General features: G+C 49.0%; 1 protein-coding gene across 8 annotated transcripts in view; it reads right to left on the bottom strand.

The window, feature by feature from the left end:
- LOC140390043 (coiled-coil domain-containing protein 148-like) overlaps positions 1-20,171 on the bottom strand; it is a 301,551-nt gene that overhangs the window by 123,852 nt on the left and 157,528 nt on the right. For all 8 annotated transcript variants that reach the window (XM_072474916.1, XM_072474899.1, XM_072474930.1 and 5 more), the window contains one exon: positions 13,944-14,107. In XM_072474916.1, coding sequence (XP_072331017.1) covers positions 13,944-14,107 — 164 coding nt within the window. The remainder of the gene's footprint in view (positions 1-13,943; positions 14,108-20,171) is intronic.

The raw sequence follows: 20,171 nt of genomic DNA, 5'->3' as shown, positions 1-20,171 counted from the left end.
CACTCGTTAATGGGAGCGGAGGCCCCGACAGGTCCGTTGGAGGTGGAGGGAGCATACCGAGTTATGGTGCGAGGATCGAGAGCAGGAGAAACTCCCAGAGCCATAGTGGTGAGATTCCTCCGTTTTAAGGATAGAGAAATGGTCCTTAGATGGGCGAAGAAAACTCGGTGTAGTAAATGGGAGAACGCGGTGATCCGCGTTTATCAAGATTGGAGTGCGGAGGTGGCGAGAAGGAGGGCGAGCTTTAATCGGGCCAAAGCGGTACTTCATAAAAAGAAGATAAAATTTGGAATGCTGCAACCGGCAAGACTGTGGGTCACATATCAAGGGAGGCACCACTACTTTGAAACGGCGGATGAAGCGTGGACTTTTATTGTAGAAGAAAAATTGGAATGATTGGATTATGAAAATGAACGTTTGGACAAAGTGGTGGGGCGAATGGGGGGGGGCGAAGAGGGGTTTTATGTTTTAATCCTGCGGTATGGTAACTTTTCTTTCTCCCACAGATGGTGATGGGGGGAGGTGGGGAGGGAGAGGAGATGGGGCGTTGGCCATGGGAGGCGGGGCCGAGGGAGAGGCGCGGGCTTGGTTCCCGCGCTATGATAATTATGGCGGGAATAGAGAAGCAGGAAGGAGGGGGCGTCGCACGGTGCGAGCCGTGATCACGGGGGGAAGCCGAGGTCAGCCAGAGTTTTCTGACTTCTGGGAGCAACATGGGGGGAGTAATTACGCTAGCGGGGGGTCTAGCAGGGGGGGGGGGGAGGGGGGAATTACTGGGTTGCTGCTGCTGGGGAAAGGGGGGAGTGGGTACGGGAAAGGATGGGCGGGGGGGCACCGTCTGGGAGAGATACAGCTGCGTGGGAACTGGGTGAGAAGCTGGAAAAAGATGATGGCTAACCGGCAAGGGGGGGGGGGGGGGGGGGGGGGTGGGAAGCCCCCCAACTCGGCTGATCACGTGGAACGTGAGGGGGCTTAACGGGCCGATAAAGAGGGCACGAGTACTCGCACACCTTAAGAAACTTAAAGCAGATGTGGTTATGCTACAGGAAACGCACCTGAAACTGATAGACCAGGTTAGGTTGCGCAAAGGATGGGTGGGGCAGGTGTTCCATTCGGGGCTGGATGCGAAAAACAGGGGGGTGGCTATATTAGTGGGGAAGCGGGTAATGTTCGAGGCAAAGACTATAGTGGCGGATAACGGGGGCAGATACGTGATGGTGAGTGGCAAATTACAGGGAGAGATGGTGGTTTTGGTAAACGTGTATGCCCCGAACTGGGACGATGCCAACTTTATGAGGCGAATGCTAGGACGCATCCCAGACCTAGAGACCGGAAAGCTGATAATGGGGGGAGACTTTAACACGGTGTTGGAACCAAGGCTGGATAGGTCGAAGTCCAGGACTGGTAGGAGGCCGGCAGCAGCCAAGGTGCTTAAGGATTTTATGGAGCAGATGGGAGGGGTGGACCCGTGGAGATTCAGTAGACCTAGGAGTAAGGAGTTCTCGTTTTTCTCCTATGTCCATAAAGTCTATTCACGCATAGACTTTTTTGTGTTGGGTAGGGCATTGATCCCGAGGGTGAGGGGAACGGAATATACGGCTATAGCCATTTCGGATCATGCCCCATACTGGGTAGACTTGGAGATAGGGGAGGAAACAAGAGGGCGCCCACCCTGGAGAATGGACATGGGACTAATGGCGGATGAGGGGGTGTGCCTAAGGGTGAGGGGATGCATTGAAAAGTACTTGGAACTCAATGACAATGGGGAGGTTCAGGTGGGAGTGGTCTGGGAGGCGTTGAAGGCGGTGGTTAGGGGGGAGCTGATATCAATCAGGACACATAAAGGGAAGCAGGAGAGTAAGGAACGGGAGCGGTTGCTGCAAGAACTTTTGAGGGTGGATAGACAATATGCGGAAGCACCGGAGGAGGGACTATACAGGGAAAGGCAAAGGCTGCATGCGGAATTTGACTTGCTGACGACAGGCACTGCAGAGGCACAATGGAGGAAGGCGCAGGGTGTACAGTATGAATATGGAGAGAAGGCGAGCAGATTGCTGGCACACCAATTGAGGAAAAGGGGAGCAGCGAGGGAAATAGGGGGGGTGAGGGACGAGGAAGGAGAGACGGAGCGGGGAGCGGAGAGAGTGAACGAAGTGTTCAAGACATTTTATAAAAAATTGTATGAAGCTCAACCCCCGGATGGGAGGGAGAGAATGATGGATTTTTTGGATCGGCTGGAAATTCCCAAGGTGGAAGAGCAGGAAAGGGTGGGACTGGGAGCACAGATCACGGTAGAAGAAGTGGTGAAAGGAATTAGGAACATGCAGACGGGAAAGGCCCCGGGACCGGACGGATTCCCAGTTGAATTTTACAGAAAATATTTGGACTTGCTCACCCCGCTACTGACGAGGACCTTTAACGAGGCAAAGGAAAGGGGACAACTGCCCCCGACTATGTCAGAAGCAACGATATCGCTTCTCTTAAAGAAGGAAAAGGATCTGCTACAATGCGGGTCCTACAGACCAATTTCCCTCCTCAATGTGGATGCCAAGGTCCTGGCCAAGGTAATGGCAATGAGAATAGAGGAATGTGTCCCGGGGGTGGTTCATGAGGACCAAACTGGGTTTGTGAAGGGGAGACAGCTGAACACGAATATACGGAGGCTGTTAGGGGTAATGATGATGGCCCCACCAGAGGGTGAAACGGAGATAGTAGTGGCGATGGATGCCGAGAAAGCATTTGATAGAGTGGAATGGGATTATCTGTGGGAGGTGTTGAGGAGATTTGGGTTTGGAGAGGGGTATGTTAGATGGGTGCAGCTGTTGTATAGGGCCCCAGTGGCGAGTGTGGTCACGAATGGACGGGGATCGGCATATTTTCGGCTCCATAGAGGGACAAGGCAGGGATGTCCTCTGTCCCCATTACTGTTTGCACTGGCGATTGAGCCCCTGGCGATAGCGCTGAGAGGTTCCAAGAGATGGAGGGGAATATTTAGGGGAGGAGAAGAACACCGGGTATCTTTATATGCGGATGATCTGCTACTATATGTGGCGGATCCAGCGGAGGGGATGCCAGAAATAATGCGGATACTTGGGGAGTTTGGGGATTTTTCAGGGTATAAATTGAACATGGGGAAGAGTGAGCTGTTTGTGGTGCATCCAGGGGAGCAGAGTAGAGAAATAGAAGACCTACCGTTGAGGAAGGTAACAAGAGACTTTCGTTACCTGGGGATCCAGATAGCTAAGAATTGGGGCACATTGCACAGGCTAAATTTGACGCGGTTGGTGGAACAGATGGAGGAAGATTTCAAGAGATGGGATATGGTAGCATTGTCAATGGCAGGGAGGGTGCAGGCGGTTAAGATGGTGGTCCTCCCGAGATTCCTCTTTGTGTTTCAGTGCCTCCCGGTGGTGATCACGAAGGCTTTTTTCAAAAGGATAGAAAAGAGTATCATGGGTTTTGTTTGGGCCGGGAAGACTCCGAAGGTGAGGAAGGGATTCTTACAGCGTAGTAGGGATAGGGGGGGGCTGGCACTACCGAGCCTAAGTGAGTATTATTGGGCCGCTAATATTTCAATGGTGAGTAAGTGGATGGGAGAGGAGGAAGGAGCGGCGTGGAAGAGATTAGAGAGGGCGTCCTGTAGGGGGACCAGCCTGCAGGCTATGGTGACAGCCCCATTGCCGTTCTCACCAAGGAACTATACCACGAGTCCGGTGGTGGTAGCTACACTGAAGATTTGGGGACAGTGGAGACGACATAGGGGAAAGACCGGAGCATTGGGGGGGTCCCCGATAAGAAACAACCATAGGTTTGCCCTGGGGGGAATGGATGGGGGATATGGAATGTGGCAAAGAGCAGGTATAACGCAATTGAAAGATCTATTTGTGGATGGGAAGTTCGCGAGTCTGGGAGCGCTGACTGAGAAATATGGGTTGCCCAAGGGAATGCATTCAGGTACATGCAATTGAGGGCTTTTGCGAGGCAACAGGTGAGGGAATTCCTGCAGCTCCCGACACAAGAGGTGCAGGACAGAGTCATCTCGAAGAAATGGGTGGGGGACGGTAAGGTGTCGGATATATATAGGGAAATGAGGGATGAAGGGGAGACTATGGTGGACGAACTAAAAGGGAAATGGGAAGAAGAGCTAGGGGAGGAGATCGAGGAGGAGCTGTGGGCAGATGCCCTAAACAGGGTAAACTCGTCGTCCTCGTGCGCCAGACTAAGCCTGATTCAGTTTAAGGTATTACACAGGGCACATATGACTGGAACACGGCTCAGTAAATTTTTGGGGGTGGAGGATAGGTGTGCGAGGTGCTCGAGAAGCCCAGCGAATCATACCCATATGTTTTGGTCATGCCCGGCACTACAGGGGTTTTGGATGGGGGTGACAAAGGTGCTTTCAAAAGTAGTAGGAGTCCGGGTCGAACCAAGCTGGGGGTTGGCTATATTTGGGGTTGCACAAGAGCCGGGAGTGCAGGAGGCGAGAGAGGCCGATGTTTTGGCCTTTGCGTCCCTAGTAGCCCGGCGCAGGATATTGCTAATGTGGAAAGAAGCCAAGCCCCCGGGGGTGGAGACCTGGATAAATGATATGGCGGGGTTCATAAAGTTAGAGCGGATTAAGTTCGTCCTAAGGGGGTCGGCTCAAGGGTTTACCAGGCGGTGGCAACCGTTCGTCGAATATCTTGCGGAAAGATAGATGGGGGAAAAAAGAAGGCAGCAGCAGCAGCCCAGGACTTGGGGGGGGGGGGGGGGCGGGGGGGGGGGGCGCCCTGAGACAAGGCAGTTGCCAATTAGGGCTAGTTTTTATTTTTGTTATTTAATATTTATTTATTTGTTGTTGTTTTCTTTTGTTCTTGTTTAAATAAAAAAGGTCATTATTATCTGTATTGTTATAATGTTGTGTAAAGGATGCACAATGTACTGTGTTGGTTGACCAAAAATTTTCAATAAAATATTATTTTAAAAAAAAACACACACCGGGGCCTGTATGAATATACACGGTTGCCCTTTGGAGTATCCTCTGCCTGCGCAATTTTTCAACGTGTTATGGAGGGCATTTTGAGAGGTTTACCACGTGTGGCTGTCTACCTAGGTGACGTGTTGATTACAGGGACGTCGGAGCAAGAGCATTTGGAAAATCTGGAGGCTGTCCTTAAACGCCTTTCGGAGGCTGGAGTCCGTTTACGTCACACAAAGTGCGTATTTCAGGCAAAAGAAGTAGTCTACCTAGGTTATCGGGTGGACCGCGAGGGTCTGCACCCCGTCGCAGAGAAGGTGCGTGCAATTCAACATGCCCCCACCCCGACTGACACTTCGCATCTTCGTTCTTTTCTCGGTCTCGTAAACTATTACGGGAAGTTCCTCCCCAATCTGGCAACTACGCTGGCCCCCTTACACCTGCTGCTAAAGAAAAATCACACCTGGGTTTGGGGTCAGCCGCAAGAAACCGCTTTCCGGCGGGTAAAGCAACAATTGTCGTCGTCTGGGTTACTAACCCACTATGATCCGGGAAAGCCCTTGCTCGTCACATGTGATGCATCCCCGTATAGTATTGGGGCTGTCCTGTCCCACAAGATGGAGAACGGGGCCGAGCGACCGATAGCTTTCGCCTCCCGCACATTGACTGCAGCGGAGAAGAAGTACGCGCAGATCGAGAAGGAGGGCCTGGCAGTGGTTTTCGCGGTGAAACGCTTCCACCAGTATGTGTACGGCCGCCATTTCACTATCGTGACTGATCATAAGCCCCTGCTGAGACTCTTCAGAGAGGTTAAGCCGATACCGCCCATTGCTTCTGCACGGATCCAGCGCTGGGCTTTGTTGCTTGCTGCATATGAGTATTCTCTGGAGCACAAACCAGGTATGCAGATAGCAAATGCCGACGCACTGAGCCGATTGCCTTTATCGACCGGCCCCATGTCGACCCCCACGACCGGTGAGGTGGTCGCAACCCTAAATTTTATGGACACCTTGCCTGTCACGGCATCACAGATCCGTGAGTGGACCCAGACGGAGCCAGTCCTGTCAAAGGTTCGGCACATAGTCCTGTATGGTGGGCAGCATAGACAGCTCCCAGGCGAGTTGCGGGCATTTTCCTCCAAACTGTCAGAGTTCAGCGTGGAAGACGGCATCCTCTTGTGGGGGACGCGTGTGGTTGTCCCGGAAAAAGGCCAGGAGCTGATATTATCAGACTTGCACAATGGGCATCCGGGCGTGACCAAGATGAAAATGTTGGCCCGGAGTTATGTCTGGTGGCCAGGCCTCGACACCGACATTGAGAAGGTGGCCCAAAACTGCTCCATTTGCCAGGAGCATCAGAAGCTTCCGCCGGCCGCGCCCCTACATCACTGGGAATGGCCAGGGCGGCCTTGGGCACGCTTACATGCAGATTTCGCAGGCCCTTTTCAGGGATCCATGTTCCTTCTACTAATTGACGCCCAGTCCAAATGGCTGGAGGTGCATAAGATGCAGGGGACAACGTCCTGCGCAACAATTGAAAAAATGCGTTTATCATTTAGCACGCATGGCCTCCCCGAGGTGCTGGTCACGGATAATGGCACTCCATTCACGAGTGAGGAGTTTGCTAGGTTTACAAAGATGAACGGCATCCGCCATATCCGCACTGCCCCTTACCACCCGGCTTCAAATGGGTTGGCAGAGCGTGCAGTGCAAACATTCAAAAGAGGCCTAAAGAAGCAGTCTTCCGGATCAATGGACACGAGACTGGCTCGGTTTTTGTTTACGTACAGGACCACCCCCCATACAGTGACTGGGGTAGCTCCCGCTGAACTCCTAATGGGCCGGAGACTTCGCACCCGCCTTAGTATGGTCTTCCCGGACATTGGCGCAAAAGTACGCCGCACACAAGAACGGCAGGGACCGGGATTGTCTCAGCATCGTCCGATTCGGCAGTTTGCGCCCGGTGACCCAGTGTTCGTGCGGAATTTTGCTGGTGGTGCCCTGGGGTAATCGTTCGCCAAACTGGCCCTATATCGTACCAAGTGCAAGCCCAGGGTCATCTCCAGCGAAAACATGTAGACCACGTCCGGTCCAGAAGATCATCCCTGCAAAAGATTCCCCGCCCCCGGAGCTCAGTTCAACAGCGGCAAAGACCAGAAACAAGGGAAGGTAGTCCTCCAAATCTTCCACTGGTGCCTCACTCCAAGCCTGCGCAGGTCATGACGGGACCGAATGGGGACAGAGACGCTGACATGACAGAGGCAGCAGACTCTGACTCCGAGATGGAGACACAGGATGAATCAGAGGGGGAATCCTCGGGTCCACAGGCCGTGGATGTACAACCGCGCCGTTCATCACGGAAGCGCCGGTCTCCGTCTCGTTATACGCCGCCTGATCCAGCGCCGCGTGCAAATGGCGTCCGGCCTGCGGCCAAACGAGTTCGACGCCTTCCTTCGCCAGGGCCTACGGTGGATTCCTTGGACTTTGGGGGGGAGGGATGTTATAACATGCCTACTGACGATTGGCTGGGGACTAATGACTATCCCACAATCCTATGGGAGTATGAACTTCCCCAATGAGGGGGGCGGAGAAACTCCTACTATAAATAAGCTGGCCAGTCCAGGAACCAGGAGGAAGGAGAAGGTAGCAAGGGAAGTTACTGCTACTGCTATGTATATATTGTTATAGTAAATAAACTTTATTATTTTGGATCCTTAAAACTCGTGCTGGATTCTTCGGGGCCCTTACAAAAGATACAAAGTAATAACATTTATTTACAATAACATATATATATATAACAGCAGCAACTTCCCTTGCTGCACACTCCTTCCTGCTGGTTCCAAACTGGCCAGGTTTATTTATACATGGAGTTTACTATGGTTTCTCCGCCCCCCCTCATTGGGGAAGCTCATACTCCCACAGGATTGTGGGATTGTCATTAGTCCCCAGCCAATGGTAAGTAGGCAGGTTATAACACTTCCCTCCCCCCCAAAGTACAAGGAATCCACCGAAGACCCTGGCGAAGGAGGGCGTCGGACTTGTTTTGCTGCAAGCCGGACACCATTTGCACGCGGCGCTGGATCAGGGGGCATGTAACGAGACGGAGACCGGCGCTTCCGTGATGAACGGCGCAACGGTTGTACATCCATGGCCCGTGGACCCGAGGATTCCCCCTCTGATGCATCCTGTGTCTCCATCTCGGAGTCAGAGTCTGCTGCCTCCGTCATGTCAGCGTCTCTATCTCCATTCGGTTCTGTAACGACCTGCGCAGGCTTTGAGTGAGGCACCAGTGGAAGATTGTGAGAACTACCTTCCCTTGTCTCTGGTCTCTGCGGCTGTAAAAATGAACTCCGTGGACGGGGAATCTTTTGAGGGGATAGTCTTCTGGACCGAACGTGGTCTACATGTTTGCGCTGGAGACGACCCTGGGCTTGCACCTGGTAAGACATAGGGCCCGTTTGGCGAAAGATTACACCAGGAACCCACTGGGCACCACCAGCAAAATTCCGAACGAACACTGGGTCACCGGGCGCAAACTGCCGAATCGGCCGGTGCCGAGAAAATCCCTGTCCCTGCCGTTCTTATGTGCGGCGTACTTTTGCGCCAATGTCCGGGAAAACCATACTAAGGTGGGTGCGAAGTCTCCGGCCCATTAGGAGTGCTGCGGGAGCTACCCCAGTCACTGCATGGGGGGTGGTCCTATACGTAAACAAAAAGCGAGCCAGTCTCGTGTCCATTGATCCGGAAGACTGCTTCTTTAGGCCTCTTTTGAATGTCTGCTCTGCGCGCTCTGCCAACCCATTTGAAGCCGGGTGGTAAGGGGCAGTGCGGATATGGCGTATGCTTTCATCTTCGTGAACCTCGCAAACTCCTCACTCGTGAATGGAGTGCCGTTATCCGTGACCAGCACCTCGGGGAGGCCATGCGTACTAAACGACAAACGCATCTTTTCAATTGTTCCGCAGGACGTTGTACCCTGCATCTTATGCACCTCTAGCCATTTAGACTGGGCGTCAATTAATAGAAGGAACATGGATCCTTGAAAAGGGCCTGCGAAATCTGCATGCAAGCGTGCCCAAGGCCGCCCTGGCCATTCCCAATGATGTAGGGGCGCGGCCGGCGGAAGCTTCTGATGCTCCTGGCAAATGGAGCAGTTTTGGGCCACCTTCTCAATGTCGGTGTCGAGGCCTGGCCACCAGACATAACTCCAGGCCAACATTTTCATTTTGGTCACACCTGGATGCCCATTGTGCAAGTCTGTTAGTGTCAGCTCCTGGCCTTTTTCCGGGACAATCACACGCGTCCCCCACAAGAGGATGCCGTCTTCCACGCTGAATTCTGACTGCTTGGAGGAAAATGCCCACAACTCGCCTGGGAGCTGTCTATGCTGCCCACCATACAGGACTATGTGCCGAACCTTTGACAGGACTGGCTCCCTCTGGGTCCACTCACGGATCTGTGATGCCGTGACAGGCAAGGTATCCATAAAATTTAGGGTTGCAACCACCTCACCGGTCGTGGGGGTCGACATGGGGCCAGTCGATAAAGGCAATCGGCTCAGTGCGTTGGCATTTGCTATCTGCGTACCTGGTTTGTGCTCCAGAGAATACTCGTATGCAGCAAGCAACAAAGCCCAGCGCTGGATCCGTGCAGAAGCAATGGGCGGTATTGGCTTATCCTCTCTGAAAAGTCCCAGCAGAGGCTTATGATCAGTCAAGATAGTGAAATGGCGGCCGTACACGTACTGGTGGAAGCGTTTCACCGCAAAAACCACTGCCAGGCCCTCCTTCTCGATCTGCGCATACCTTTTCTCCGCTGCAGTCAGCTATCGGTCGCTCGGCCCCGTTCTCCATCTTGTGGGACAGGACGGCCCCAATACCATACGGGGATGCATCACATGTGACGAGCAAAGACTTTCCAGGATCATAGTGGGTTAGTAACCCAGACGACGACAATTATTGCTTTACCCACCGGAAAGCGGTTTCTTGCAGCTGACCCCAAACCCAGGTGTGATTTTTCTTTAGTAGAAGGTGCAAAGGGGCCAGCGTAGTTGCCAGATTGGGGAGGAACTTCCCGCAATAGTTTATGAGACCGAGAAAAGAACGAAGATGCGAAGTGTCAGTCGGGGTGGGGGCATGTTGAATTGCACGCACCTTCTCTGCGACGGGGTGCAAACCTTCGCGGTCCACCCGATAACCTAGGTAGACTACTTCCTTTGCCTGAAATACGCACTTTGTGCGACGTAAACGGACTCCAGCCTCCGAAAGGCGTCTAAGGACAGCCTCCAGATTTTCCAAATGTTCCTGCTCCAACGTCCCTGTAATCAAAACGTCATCTAAGTAGACAGCAACACGTGGTAAACCTCTCAAAATGCCCTCCATAACACGTTGAAAAATTGCGCAGGCAGAGGATACTCAAAAGGGCAACCGTGTATATTCATACAGGCCCCGGTGTGTATTAATCGTCACATATGGTCGGGATGCAGGGTCCAGCTCCAACTGCAGGTAGGCGTGACTCGTATCTAATTTTGTGAACGAGAGTCCACCTGCAAGCTTCGCGTAGAGATCCTCTATGTGAGGCATTGGATATCGGTCTAGTCGGGAAGCCAAATTCACTGTAAGTTTATAGTCGCCACACAAGCGAACTGTGGCATCTGGCTTTATTACAGGTACAATGGGTGCTGCCCAGTCAGCAAAACGGACGGGCCTGATAATACACAAACTCTCCAAACGAGTGAGCTCCCCTTCTACCTTCTCGAGCAAGGCGTAAGGCACCGGGCGCGCCCGGAAATAGCGCAGCGTGGCTCCTGGTTCGACTTGGATACGGGCTACGGCCCCTTTTATTTTCCCCAAACCAGGCTGGAATACATCTGGGTATTGTCCTAGCACCTCAATGAACCCTTCAGAAACTGTTTGGAGGATGTGCTGCCATTGCAACCGCAAATGTCGCAACCAGTCCCGACCCAACAGGCTGGGCCCATGGCCGCACACCACGATAAGTGGGAAACGCCCCTCCTGGCGTCCATAAACAACAGGGGTCATTGTAGTTCTTGCAATGTCCAGTGGTTCCCCCGTGTAGGTGGCCAACCTGGCCTGTGAGTCGGTTAATGTAAGGGTCTGTATACCCTGCTTGATGCGGTCGAATGTCCTCTGGGCGATCACGGAGACCGCTGCGCCAGTGTCCAACTCCATCTCAAGCGGGTGGCCATTGACCCGTACTGTCACCTTAATGGGGGCCACACGGGGAGCTGCCACACAATGCAGCTGCAGGCAGTCGTCCTCCGTCTCCACGTCCTCAGGAGGTAGTCGCCGCAGTTTCATCCACATGGAAGGTACGGCCCCTGGGCTGATCCCAGTTACGGCCCCTGGGCTGGTCCCAGTTTCGGTCGGAACGACGGCGCCCCAGGACCGCCGTCTGCGATGCGGTCGGCGCCTACAAGTCTGACACGGACATGCCTCCTCATCCATTGGTTCTGGAGAAGGCTCCCTTCGGGGAGGAATGTCCGACGGCCACTAGCGTCGGTCCGGACGTTGCCTCGCCCAAGGTACCGCAGGAGTGCGGGGGGACGTTTTTGGACGGAAGGGGTTGCGCCCCAAGGCATGCACTTCCATTCCCTGTAGCTCCTGCACTCCTCATTCTGCGCTCTCTCGGGACAATACTATTTGAATGGCCTGTTGAAAAGTCAATGTTGGCTCAGCTAACAACTATCTCTGGGTGGCAGCATTGTTAATACCGCAAACCAAACAGTCACGTAATATTTCTGACAAGGTCTCACCATAGTCACAGTACTCCGCAATCCTGCGTAGCCTGGATAAAAAAATCGGCAAGGGATTCTCCAGGGGTCCTCTCAGCGGTATTAAACCGGTAACGCTGGACTATCGTGGACGGGGTTGGGTTAAAATGTTGCCCCACTATATTCACAAGTTCATCAAACGTTTTGGTGTCCGGCGCAGCTGGGTACGTAAGGCTCCTAATCACCCCAAACGTATGCGGGCCGCAGGCAGTGAGCAATATGACCACCTGGCGCTCGGTTTCGGTGATATTGTTTGCCCGGAAATAGTAACGCATCCGTTGTGTGTACTGGTTCCAGCTTTCCAGCGCAGCATCAAAAACATCCAAACGTCCATACAGAGGCATGGTATAATAGAAAACAACTTCCAACCTGTATCCAACAAAAGTCCAGGGAGGTGGCTTCAGCAGTGTAGACAGCTATTCACTTTAACCTTCGTCGCCAGTTTTGTGAGGGCCATGAAGAATCCAGCACAAGTTTTAAGGATACAAAGTAATAACATTTATTTACAATAACATATATATATAACAGCAGCAACTTCCCTTGCTGCACACTCCTTCCTGCTGTTTCCAAACTGGCCAGCTTTATTTATACATGGAGTTTACTAATGGTTTCTCCGCCCCCCTCATTGGGGAAGCTCATACTCCCACAGGATTGTGGGATTGTCATTAGTCCCCAGCCAATGGTAAGTAGGCAGGTTATAACAATCCGGTCCCTGGAGAATCGCTCGCGGGCGAATTACAAGGCGCGGCTGGGGGGGGCCATTGCCAGAGGCCCTCCCAGCAATACTCAGGTCCCAACCGGTCGAATTCCCGACGGCGTGGTTCTAACCACTGTCGTTTTGGGTGCTCTGCTACACAGACGAACCAACACGGTTGCGGAAGGTACAACTCAGTTTTATTACTAACAATATTAACATTTGTAAACTGGTTACTGCGGTTCGTTCATTACCCTCTACCCTGTGGATCCAGCCCTAACACTATCTTGGAGAGGCACTCAGCACATGGTGAATGTCTGAGTGGCTTGGTGTGAGCTCTGTGCCCTGAGCTGTCGCCTGCTGGAATGAATCGGAAGTGTCGTGTTCCCCCTTTTATAGTGTGTATGCTCTTGCCTGTGATGTTGCGTGTGTATTGATTGGTCCGTTGATCTGTCCATCAGTGTGTATGTATGTTTGCACCATGATGTTTATCTGAATATCATGGGAACCACGTCTTGCCGGTCGGGGGCGGGGAGGAAAAAGCACGCCGGGGGGGCCTTATGGGCAGCCGGAGTGGCGATCGGGTGGGTCAGATGGAGCAGCGTGGGGCAGTTTGGTGGGACCTTGTTTGATGGTCCAGGTCCGTTGGCTGAGTCTGCCATCGCTTTCAGCGCGGCTGCTGGAGGTCACCACGAAGTGCATATGCATGGACTCGGGACCAGAAGAGCGGGGGCCTGTATCTGGAGCCAAAGCTGTGTGAACCTCAGCGGGCCCCTGCCAGCCCCCTGCAGATAAGTGAATAGCTCTTTATTTTTTTCAGGAAAGTCTGGAGTGAAATGCTAGCGTTTTTACACCGGCGAGGGGACATCGCCCCATTTTTGGAGAATCCAGCCCCATATTTCTATAGAATTAAGCTGTGGTATTACATTGCAACAAGCATTTATGTTTTGGAAGCATTTCAGTACAGCATCCTTTTTTCAACTTCTAGTTTGGCTCTGTAGCTTTTTAATAAAATCTATTGCAATATCAATACTTACAATTTGGGAAATATTGTTGTTTCATTTATAATGAATCACAATGAAGAATCTGAATTATCTACATGCTTATGGAAGAAACCCCTAATTAACTAAAACAGAAATGGCATCTAAGGGAGTATATAAATCTGCAGAAAAATATGTGATAGTAAGTCAAGAAGTCAACAGAATATATATTGCATTGTTCTGGAGACACAATGCAGAACTAATTGATTTGCTGTCATCCTGTCTAAAATCATCCTAAATAGCAACCTTAGGATCGATGGGTGGGAGATTTTTTTAAAAATCATCTGCCAATCACCTGATTTTCAGGATGAATGGGGTGTAGGCAAATGAAAATCTCTCCCCATTTCATACGATTATGTAAGCACACCTACTGCAGCATCAAGAGTGTTTCCATTTATATAGCAGGAAGATAGTTTGTACATTGACTTCATAACTGATTCTTTCATAGCTGTTATTTTACCTGTCTGTAAATTTAAGTTGATGATTGATATTCTCTAGCTGAGATTTGTATTTTGCATTCAGGTTCTGGAACTCCTGCAGAACAGAAGCCTTCAGGTCAGGGTATGGGCATTCCAAGTAATGTATATCTTCTGGAATTTCATCAAGATGAGGGGGGATTTCTTCCTGATTATAAAAGAAAAGAGAGGAAATCATGAATACTAATATGCCACTATTTAATTACCTCCATTTCCAATAATGCATAATAATTGGTACTATAATAATAATTCTAATAATTGATACAATTTGAAATAGTACCAATGAAGTCAATCCTCCTGTGAGTGTGAAATTTGCAAATGAAAACTACAATGTTAGTTAGTGCAGATTTCTTAATTCGTGAATGTAGATTTATGGTTACTCGTTCATAAGGTCTAAAGTGCATTTCCACAAAACTTTAGTTATATATTAAATCAACATTTAAAATATGCAAATGTGGATTCATAATGTTTGCTGTTTGGGATTGAATTCTGATGTGCACTTTGCTTGCTCAGCTTCAGTGAATATTGTTATGATCCCTATGGAGGAACTGTAAACCAAAATAACTACATTTATCGAACAACCCCCAAATGGAGAAATCACCAACAATATTCCACTTTTTGTAGCTTTTACTTTAAACATGAATCCGAACCAACACAAGTTAATCATGAATTAAAGGAAAATGATACTTAAAAAAGGTAAATTTCACATTAAATAGTTGAAACAACAAAGATACATATTACACAACTACAAACACCCACATAATTTCTGTACAAATGTAGCACCATGTGCAATTTCAGTCTATCCCACTTAATTGATTCAGCCCTTGAGTCACATTCACCAGGAGACATATTCCATCTGAGGATCCCAAACAGAGAACTGACCATTCTTTGCTGGCTTCACCTCACATGAATTCTATGTGTTCCTCTTTCTGTCTCTGTCAGCTCTTTTTTGTGTCTGCCACGGCTTCCATATCTTAGCTGCCTTCCTGTTAGTACTGCTTCCAGATCAAGGGTCACTAGGTCTCATGGACCAGTATTTCTCATTATTCAATATGTGGCCACCTAAAATGGGCACCCGCAAGGATCGATGGGAAATTTGGCCAAAGCCAGAGCACAGACAAAATATACAAGATATGCATATACAAAAGCTGCAGCTCAGACTTTTGCAGAAACTGCCACAGGAAAAAGGCCGTTAAACCGTCATCCCGGGGCAATGGGCTCCAGATAGAAACTAACAATAAGTGGTAGACATGGTGGCATCTGTTTTCTTTATTTGAGAAGGCCTATGTGCCTCTGACACTAATGGCCATGGCTGACCGGGACCCCCCCCCCCCCCCCCCCCCCAGCCATCAAGGTGGCAACCCTTAATTGGTTGAAATCGATCAGAGTGATCGAGCCCTGACCGATCCATTGGACCTTCACCTGGGACTGCCCAAAAGCACACAAAATTCCCAAAGGATAAAAGGTGCTGCGCAGCCCACCACTCGCTCTCTCGACTGCAGCTTTCGATAGCCAACAACAACGGTGAACCCTTCATCAGCCAAGGGGAAGACCATCCACGCCATCCACAGAAGGAACCAGAGCCGAGGACACAGATGACCAGCAACAGACATCCAGCGCTGCCAAGACTACAGGATTCAGATAAGGCCATATCGGCTCTGTACTTGCAGTCACCCGCAAGTTAAGTTAAGGTCTTTCTAGTGTATTAGTTTAGAGTTCAACTTGTATGTGTGTGTGATTGACTAATATTAACTTTGTATGTGTGTAATAAAATCTTATTGTATTCAGCAACTTGTGGTCATTTGTCCATCATTTATGGGTTAAATATAATGTGGTTTAGATGGTACAACAAAGAAAAGTACAATTGATCCTATTAGAATTGATGCGAACGTGAACAGTGCTTTTCAAACATTCTCAAAAGCAATTACAGTTCCACAGACATTTTAAAGAAATTACAAATTTTTCCTACTGTACTGCATCTAGGTCAAAGGTCATTACAGTTCAAAGTTATGTTCCGCCTGTGTAAAGAAGCTCCGAGGAGCAAAAGCAAAAAATATTTGACTTTCATCGATATTAATTTCTGGAGATTTGTCATTTCTTAAATTAAGATTTTGCATCAGAGTAGGTCTGGAATGTTCATGCGCAAGTTAAAAAGAGCCAAATATTGTCTGTAAAACAAGACAGTTGTTAAAAATGTTACCCTCCACTCAATATTTAGAGTTTGGAGGCGGTTTCTTGCAGCCGCTTTTCAGATTTTCCAAATTTGAGGAGATTGGGCATGACCTCAAAGGTCATCTATCAAATGGCACTGGTGCATTTGGAACTTTCGCAGAGAGAAGCACATAAAAATAATGAGCAAGGTATTTTTGTATCACTCCAGCTCTGGGTAGAGCTCAGGAATAGGAAGGGTGCTGTCACAATGTTGGGGGTTTACTACAGACCTCCTAACAGCCAGCGGGAGATAGAGGAGCAGATATGCAGACCGATCTTGGAAAGAAGCATAAACAATAGGGTTGTCATGGTGAGTGATTTTAACTTTCCCTATATTGACTGGGACACACTTCCGGTTAGAGGCATGGATGGAGTAGAATTTGGAAGGAGTGTCCAGGAGGGTTTCTTGAAACAATATGTAAATAGCCCAACTCGGGAAGGGGCCATATTAGACCTGGTGCTGGGAAATGAGCCCGGCCAGATGATCGAAGTTTCAGTAGGAGATCATTTCGGGAACAGTGATCATAATTCTATAAGTTTTAAGCTGCTTATGGAAAAGGACAAGAGTGGTCCTCAGGTGAAGGTGTTGGACAAGGGGAAGGCTAATTGCAACAGCATTTGGCAGGATCTGGAGAGTGACTGGCTGTTTGAGGGAATATCAACATCCGGCATTTCAAATGTCAGTGATTAGAATTCAGGACCGAAGGCTCAGCCTGATACAAGTTAAGGTGCTGCACAAGGCACACATGACCGGGGAAAGGCTAAGTCGTTTTTTTGGGAGTGAGGACAGATGTGCGAGATGTTCGGGGAGCACAGCAAACCACACCCACATGTTCTGGGCATGTCCAGCATTGGAGGAGTTCTGGAGGGGTGTAGCGAGGACGGTGTCAAGGGTAGTGAATTCCAGGGTTAGGCCTAGCTGGGGGCTCGCAATATTTGGAGTGTTGGACGAGCCGGGAGTGCAGGAGGCGAAAGAGGCCAGTATTCTGGCCTTTGCATCCCTGGTAGCCCGGCGAAGGATTCTGCTTCAGTGGGAGGATGCGAGGCCCCTAAGCGTGGAATCCTGGATTAACGACATTGCAGGGTTTATTAAATTGGAGAAGGTGAAACTTACCTTAAAGGAGTCTGTGGAAGGGTTCTTCAGGCGGTGGCAGCCGTTCGTAGACTTCCTGGCGGAGCGTTAGAAGATGGTCAGCAGCAGCAGCAACCCGGGAGGGGGGGTAAGTTCGTGGCTGGTAGGGGATGCACTATTGTTTACTGTTTAACGTGTATTTGTTTATTTGTGCACTTTTGTTCTTGTTGTTTTATTATTTGTGTAAAGGGGGGGGGGGTTCTATTTTTCTGTTGTGATAATCTGTGAAAAATTTTGAATAAAAATAATTTTTTTAAAAAATGCATGTACCTGTGCGGATGAAAGATAAGGGTGGCAAGTATAGGGAATCCTGGATAACAAGGGATATTATGAATCTTGTCAAAAAGAAAAGGGAAGCATTCGTAAGGTCTAAAAGGCTTAGGACAGATGAAGCCCTTGAAGAATATAAAGCAAGTAGGAAGGAACTTAAGGTAGGAGATAGGAAGGCTAAAAGGGGTCATGAAATGTCAATGGCAAACCGGATTAAGGAAAATCCCAAGACGTTTTATACATATGTAAAGAGCAAGAGGGTAGCCAAAGAAAGGGTTGGTCCATTCAAGGATATTGGAGGGAATCTATGTATGGAACTCGAGGAACTGGGAGAGGTACTAAATGAATATTTTGCCTAGTATTCATCAAAGAGAAGGACTTGGTGGATGAGGAGTATAGGGTAGAGTGTGTAGATATTGTGAGTCATGTTGATATTAATAAAGAGGTGTTGGACATCTTAAAAAGCATTAAAGTAGATAAGTCCCAAGGGCCTGATGGGATATATCCCAGAATACTGCAGGAGGCGAGGGAGGAAATTGCTGGAGCCTTAACAGTAATCTTTGTATCCTCATTGGCTACACGTGAAGATCCAGAGGCCTGGAGAGTAGCCAATGTTGTCCTTTGTTTAAGAAGGGCAGCAAGGAAAATCCAGGAAATTATAGGCCGATGAGCCTTATATCAGTGGTAGGGAAATTATTGGAAAAGATTCTTAGAGATAGGATTTACTCACATTTGGAAACAAATGGACTTATTAGTGATGGACAGCATGGTTTTGTGAAGTGGACATCGTGTCTCACTAATTTGATCGAGTTTTTCGAGGAAGTGACAAAGGTGACAGATGAGGGAAAGGCAGTAGATATAAATGGACTTCAGTAAAGCCTTTCACAAGGTACCTCATGGTAAACTGGTACAAAAGGTGAAGTTACATGGGATCAGAGGAGATCTGGCAAGTTGGATACAGAACTGGCTTGGGCACAGAAGACAAAGGATAGCAGTAGAAGGGTGATTTTCTGAATGGAAGGCTGTGACTAGCGGTGTTCCACAGGGATCAGTTCTGGGGCCTTTGGTGTTCGTGGTGTATATAAATGATTTTGAAGAAAATGTAGCTGGTCTGATTAGTAAGTTCACAGATGATACAAAAATTGGTGGAGTTGCAGATAGTGAAGAGGATTGTCATGGGATACAGCAGGATATAAACTGGTTGGAGTCTTGGGCGGAGAAATGGCAGGTGGAGTTTAATCCGGACAAGTGTGAGGTAATACACTTTGGAAGGTCCCATGCATATAGGAATTACACAATAAATAGTGGAACTCTTGTGAGTACTGACAGACAGAGAGATCTGGGCGTGCATGTCCACCGATCGCTGAAAGTGGCAATCCAACCATGTGGATAAGATGGTCAAGAAGGCATACGGCATGCTGGCCTTCATCGCTCAGGGCATTGACTATAAAAATTGGCAAGTCATATTGCAGCTGTACACGACCTTAGTTAGACCTCATTTGGAATATTGTGTACAATTCTGGTCGCCACACTACCAGAAGGATGTGGATGCTTTGGAGAGGGTACAGAAGTGGATTACTAGGTTGTTGCCTGGTATGGAGGGCATTAGCTATGAGGAGAGGTTAGATAAACTCGGTCTGTTCTCACTGGAACAACGGAGGTTGAGAGGCGACCTGATAAGAGTTCTTCAAGGTTATGAGTGGCAAGGACAGAGTGGATAGTCAGATGCTCTTTGCTAGATCAGTCGAGTCAAGTACTAGGGAACATAGGTTTAATGTGCGTTGTTACGGGAGAGGCGTTTTCAGAACCCCAAAACGTAACATGGAGTTCAACCAACTTCCCCCTTTAATGTATTTGTTGCTTTTCCGAGCACCCGGCTTGTTCTCCAAGTGTGGGATTACAATTATGGACAGGTGGGTTTTTAAACACAAAACAATGTTTATTCCATGAACTCAACTTAACCTTTAAAATAAACATTTGATCATTTAACACCCCTTACTTCAAAGATAACCCCGAAAATATTACAATACTAAATAATCCTTCAGTTATTCCTTTCAACATCCAAGAGACTTAACACCTTTAAACAGAAACACATTAGGTTAAAGGCATTACTTTTATGAGTTTAAATCACCCAAATGATCCAGAGATAGTCTTTCATGGCAGAGATCACAGCAGATCCAGTGTGGGTTTTGCCCCCACAACCCATAGATGTACAGGGTAGGAGGATTGGCACGCAAAGTTGGCCCTTAATTGGAAAAAATGAATTGGGTACTCTAAAATAAATTTAAAACTCAACCAAAGCCATGGGTATTAATATAAAATCTATTTTCCACAGTGTTGAGACTCTAGATCAAGGGGACTGGAATCGACCACACACTAGCAGCCCAGGGTGTCGTTACAATACCAACTTTTAATAACTGAGGAGAATTGCTTCCATGCAGTCTGGTTCATCACGGTGCCATGAGCTGTGACCATGCAAAGATAACTGTAACTAACCTGCATCATAGAAACACCATTCCACTCCAGGTTCTCTAATACTTTTCCAAGAATGAAAGGAGCTAATTCAGAATTTTAAATGGTGTCTGTGCGAAGAAGATTT

This window comes from Scyliorhinus torazame, chromosome 2, assembly GCF_047496885.1.
Source record: "Scyliorhinus torazame isolate Kashiwa2021f chromosome 2, sScyTor2.1, whole genome shotgun sequence".
NCBI lineage: Eukaryota > Metazoa > Chordata > Chondrichthyes > Carcharhiniformes > Scyliorhinidae > Scyliorhinus > Scyliorhinus torazame.
This window is presented reverse-complemented; position numbering and strand designations above follow the sequence as displayed.